The sequence below is a fragment of the Mustela nigripes genome, chromosome 6 (assembly GCF_022355385.1).
Source record: "Mustela nigripes isolate SB6536 chromosome 6, MUSNIG.SB6536, whole genome shotgun sequence".
NCBI lineage: Eukaryota > Metazoa > Chordata > Mammalia > Carnivora > Mustelidae > Mustela > Mustela nigripes.
In genome coordinates this window covers 646,041-652,040 of record NC_081562.1, presented here as the reverse complement: position 1 = coordinate 652,040, position 6,000 = coordinate 646,041, and the positions used below count along the sequence as shown (strand labels likewise).

Here is a 6,000-nt window from a genome sequence, read left to right as displayed (position 1 = left end):
GCCACAGCCGGCGTCACAGCCAAGGCCACAGCCGGCGTCACAGCCACAGCCGGCGCCCAGCCAGGAAGCCCCGCATTCGGGCATGAGCAGCTGAGGTGTCTGTGGAGCATCCCTGAGGACGCCGGTGTCTGCCGCAGGAGCAAGGTCAGGCCAGACGGACAGGAGGACGGAGCCGCCGGCAGACGGATGCCTCCGTCAAGAGAAGCAGGCTCCGGCTAGAGCCGATGGAGGGGCAGGGGCCGGACCCGGGAGGGCGGGCCGCAGAGCACGGCGGGCAGGGGCCAGCACAGACGGGATTGCAGCAGCAGAACTTAATAAACTTTTTAAAATCACGTAAAAATGAACCACTTAGGAATTAAAACAACAAAAATCTCTTCAAATAATTCAAAGAGAAAATATAATATCCCCCCAAATTGAAAATCTAATAGATACTCAGGAAAGTGGGAACATCACCCGACACAAACGAGCCGGCGTGGCCGGGAGCGCCATCTCCCGCGGGCACGGCCCAGACCGAGGCTGTTACTGTTGCACAAGAAAGACTGGAAGTTAATAGGCATTAAAGTCCGAGCCGACGGGGAAAACACCCTCACAGGAAACTGGAAAAATGCAGCCTTAGGTTGGTTCTATGGAAACCCAAAATAAGATTCTCTAACTTGAAAGCCCTGTTTTAGAAAGAACACACCGTATTCGCCGCTGGGAGTAAAGAGGACACACGGGACAAGGAGCGGCCCCTGAGCCCGTCGGACAAAGACCACGACAGCAGGTGCGTTCCTCGGGGAGGGCCTCTGGGAATGCCGGTGCCCACGGGTGAGTGAGGAGCGGGAATCCCACTGTTGCCCGAGTCCGAGTCCTCCGTCCGTCTCAGCAGCAAGGGCCAGCGGGCTGCCAAGGCCGGGCGAGGCAATGTGAAAAGAACAGAGCGGCCCAGTTTAACTTGGGAACAACATCCCGGCTCGTTGGCCGCCTCGGCCCTGCACGGAGCCCTGGGCCACGCACCTGCGCCTGGGTACGCCCGCCGCGCTCTGGGGCCGCCGGTGGCCGCTTCGCACGTCGCGCCTGGCCTGACTCACCTCGGCCCCGGGACTTGGCCGCCGGCTTTATGATCCAGATGTTGCGAAGCCCGTCGATCTCCGTCTGCGGGTTCACGGACGTGATTTTGTTCAGCAGAGCCTGGCACTGCGAGAAGTGGTTTCTCGAGCTGGAGATGAAGGCGTCACCGCTGCAAAGCAAGATCCAGAGAGCCCTGAGAGGTCGCGAGGCCGCGCGGGGCAAGCGCGGGGCAAGCGCGTCCCCCCACCCTGGGCCATGAGCAGTAAAGCTGCATCAGCCGGCTCTGTTAGGCTCAGCGCTCTTCGTGAGCTAGTTAAGAAATCTTTGCCCTCCTTGTGGTCAGAAGACACACGCCAGTGTTCTCCTTTTCTGTGGCTTTCCCATATCACATGATACATCTTGAGTTAATCTTTGTGTATTTAGGAGACAGGATTCAAGACACACCTTTCTGGTTCACAAGGATGCTGACTGTTCAAGCGTCGTTTAGGACACGGAGTAACCCTTCCTAGCAGGTGGTCGTAAGTGACCACAGTGGGAGGCTCCGTCTCTAGACGCTGTCCTGGGGTGCTGTCTGCTAGTGCCCAGCGGCCCAGGGCTGCCTTCTCTGGATTAGGTGCATTTATAGTAAGTCTTGAAATAGGGTACTTCCCCTCTGATTTTGTTTTTCTTGATCAAGGTTTTCTAGCTTTTCTTAAATCATTGGTATTTCCAAATAAATTTCAGAATCTGTCAATTCCTCCCACTCAAGCCCTGGAGGAAAATCCCTGCCGAGATTCCCACTGGGGTTTCACTGAATCTATACGTTAGTCTGGAAGGAAAAAACCTCTGTATCACTGAGCTTTCTAATTTATGAACATGGTTTTATTACACACACGTGCTTCTTAGGTCATTAATTATAGATTGCACGAGAACTCCATTCTGTGATGGTTGTTAGTATACAGGAACACAGCGCAGTTTTGAATAGTGACCTGCTGTCTACTGACTTCACTAAACTCATGTAACTTCCTGTAAGATTTGTAAAATTTTCTACATGCACGATCAGGTCATCAGTAGATAGTTTTGCTTCTTTCTGGTTTTATGCCCTCTATTTCCTTTTCTCTGTGCTATTAAACTAAACAGGCCCTTCAGTCCGCACTGAGGAGCTGTCGTGAGAGTGGGCATTCTTGTCTCATTCTGATTTCAAGGACAACACTTTCAGTACATACTATTAAGAAACATGTTAGCTTTAGAATTTTTTAAAAGATTTTATTTATTTATTTGACAGAGATCACAAGTAGACAGAGAGGCAGGCAGAGAGAGAGAGAGGAGGAAGCAGGCTCCATGCTGAGCAGAGAGCCCGATGCGGGGCTCGATCCCAGGACCCTGGGATCATGACCCGAGCTGAAGGCAGAGGCTTTAACCCACTGAGCCACCCAGGCGCCCCATCGTTAGAATTTTTGTATAGAAAATTTTCCAGTTTAGGAAGTTTCTTTTTCTAACTCACTTAAAAAAAAAAAAGTTAACATACACAGTATTGAATTTCATCAATGTTTTACATCTATTGAGATGATCTTGTAGTTTTTTTCTTTACCCCTTAAATGTGATAGAATCTACCAACTGACAACTTTTCAATTTTTTTTATTGTGGCAAAACACATATAACATAAAATTTACCATCTTACCCGTTTCAAGTGTGGGTCAGTACTATCAGGAACACTTATGTTGTGCAACTATCACCCCCTCTGTGCCCAGGACTTTTTCATCATCCCAAACTGAAACTCTGTCCCCATTAAACACTCACTCCCCCACCCCTAGACCCTGGTACCACCATCTACATTCATCTCTGCGATCTCCAAACACCTCATGTATGCGGAACCAAACAGCTGTGCATTTTTCGCGTATACATACTGTCCTCAAGCTTCATCATCCATGTTAGAGCAGGCACCAGAACTTTGTAAGTAACTTTGTAAGGACGGCTGAGGTCCCGCTGATTAACTTTTGAATGTTAAACCGACTTTGAGTTCCTGGAGCTTACATCGGACATGAAGAAAGAAAACTGTCTGTATTCTTAGATGACATGTCCCATGTGTAGAACATCCTAAGGAACACACACACACACACACACACAGTACAAAGTAGTGGAACTATTAAATGGGTTCAGCAAAGTCACAGGTACAAGATCAATATAAAAATATCAGTTTAGGGTTGCCTGGGTGGCACAGTTGGGTGAACATCCGACTCTTGGTTTCAGAGCTGTGATATCAAGTCCCGATCTGGCCCTGTGTTCAGTGTGGTGTCTGCTTGGCTTTCTCACTCCCTCTGCCCCTCCTAGCTGCTCACTCGCTCTCGCTCCAAAATAAAGAAAATCTTTTAAAAATCAATTATATCTTTATATTCTGCCAACAAAAATATCCTTAAACAAAATTAAGAAAATAATTTAATTCACAATATTATCAAAAAGAACAAAACATGTAAGAATACATTTAACAGGGGCACCTGGGGGGCTCAGTGGGTTAAGCCTCTGCCTTTGGCTCAGGTCATGATCCCAGGGTCCTGGGATCGAGCCCCGCATCGGGCTCTCTGCTCAGCAGGGAGCCTGCTTCCCCCTCTCTCTCTCTGCCTGCCTCTCTACCTACTTGTGATCTCTCTCTCTGTGTCAAATAAATAAATGAAATCTTTTTAAAAATGCATTTAACAAAAGAAATGCAAGAACGAAAGCTGAAAAAACATTGAACTGAAAACTGAAAGCTACAAAACATTGTTGACATACATGTTAAAAGATCTAATCAAGTGGAGAAATAAATCTACAGACATTAACACATTTAAAAAAAATTTTTTTTTAGTAGGCTCTCCAGTAAGAGCCCCAAGCTGGGCTTGAACTCTTGACCCTGAGGATCAAAACCTGAGCTGAGATCAAGACTCCAATGCTCAACAGACTGAGCCACCCAGGTGCCCTCACGAAATCAACACATTCTTAAATAACCAATGGAACAAAGGAGAAATCACAAGGGAAATACTTAGAGACAAATGAAAGTGAAGACACAACACACTAAAACATATGGGGGGGGGGGGCGCCTGGGTGGCTTAGTGGGTTAAAGCCTCTGCCTTCCGCTCAGGTCAGGTCCTGGGATCGAGCCCCGCATCAGGCTCTCTGCTCGGCAGGGAGCCTACTTCCTCCTCTCTCTCTGCCTGCTTCTCTGCCTGCTTGTGATCTCTGTCTGTCAAATTAAATAAATACAATCTTAAAAAAAAAAATATGGAATTGCTAGTTGTGCTAAAGGGGAAACTTATAGGTATAAAGGCTTATGTTAAAAACAAGAAAAATCTCAAATCAACCTAACTTTGCCACTTAAGAAACTAGAAAAAGAATAAACTAGACCCGGGGCACCTGGGGGGCTCAGTCATTAAGCATCTGCCTTCGGCTCAGGTCATGTTCCCAGGGTCCTGGGATCAAGTCCCACATGAGGCTCCCTGCCTGTCAGGAAGACTGCTACTCCCTCTCCCACTCCCCCTGCTTGTGTTCCCTCTCTTGCTGTTTCTCTCTGTCAAATAAATAAATAAAACCTAAAAAAAGAAAAGAATAAACTAGACCGAAAGTTAGTAGAATGAAGTAATCAATAAAGATTAAAGCAGAATTAATCAAAATAGAGAAAATTAATTAAACTAAAAGTCGGTTCTTTGAAAAGATCAACAAAATTGACAAATCTTTAGCTCAATGGACTAAGAAGAGAGAGAATATTCAAGTTACCAAAATAAAAATGACATTGGGGGCATTATTACTGATTCTACAAAATAAAAAAAGATTATAAGACAGTACTATGAACAGATGTACACCAATGAATTGGATAGCCTAGATGAAACGGACAAATTTCCAAGAAACACTAAACCTACCAAGACTAAATTGTGAAGAAACAGAAAAGGGATTGAATCAGGAATCAAAAATCTCCCAAAAAGAAAAGCCCAAGACCTGACAGCTTCATGGGGAATTCTATCAAACAATTTGAGAAGAACCATACCTGTCCTCCTCAAACTAAGGGAAGAGGAGGAAATGCTTCCTAACTCATTCTATGAGGCCCGTATCACCCTGATACCAAACCCAGACAAAGACACTGCAAGAAAAGAAAACTACACACCAACGTTCCTTGTGAACATTGATGCAAACATCCTCACAAATGCTAGCAAACCAGACTCAGCAGCACGTCAAGGGACGGCGCTCCCTAACCAGTGGGATTTATTCCAGGAATTCAAGGATGGTTCGACATCTGAAAACCAATTACCGTGATATCTCACATTCCAGATGAAGGGGAAAAACCCCACATGACCATCTCAATTGATGCAGAAAAGGCACTTGACAAAATTTGACACCCTTTCTTGATAAAAACACCTAAGAAACTAGGAATGAAAGGAAACTACCCCAACATAATAAAGGCATATATGAAAACCTACAGCAATTACCATACTCAATGGCAAAAGACCAGAAGTTTTCCTTTAAGATTAAGAATCAGACAAGGCGCACCAAGCTGGCTCAGTCACTAAAGCATCAGATTCTTGATCTCAGTGCAGGCCTTGATCTCCAGTCCTGTGCTGGGCTACACATAGGATGTGGAGGCGACTTAAGAAAAGAAGAACAAAGAATAAGGCAAGAGCGGTATTCTCAACATCCAACAGTGTAAGAGAAGTGCTCGCAGGAGCAATCAGAGAAGGAAAAGAAATAGATGGCAGACTGGAAAGGAGAAGTGAAATCTGTTTGCAGATTATATGAATGTATCTGCAGAAAACCCTAAAGATTCCACCAAAAAAACACGTTACCTCTAGTAAGCAGAGTATGAAGTAGCAAGATACAAAGTCTTTAACAAACAAAAATAAACTGCATTTCTGTACACTAGCAAGAAGCAACCTGAGAAGGAAATTATGAAAGCAATTCCACTCACGATCACACCAGAAATAGTAAAATACTTAGGAATTAACCAAG

At 45.5% G+C, this 6,000-nt stretch overlaps 1 protein-coding gene across 1 annotated transcript in view; it reads right to left on the bottom strand.

The window, feature by feature from the left end:
• TTLL8 (tubulin tyrosine ligase like 8) overlaps positions 1-6,000 on the bottom strand; it is a 43,642-nt gene that overhangs the window by 14,682 nt on the left and 22,960 nt on the right. The window contains exon 10 of the mRNA XM_059404435.1: positions 1,071-1,219. Coding sequence (XP_059260418.1) covers positions 1,071-1,219 — 149 coding nt within the window. The remainder of the gene's footprint in view (positions 1-1,070; positions 1,220-6,000) is intronic.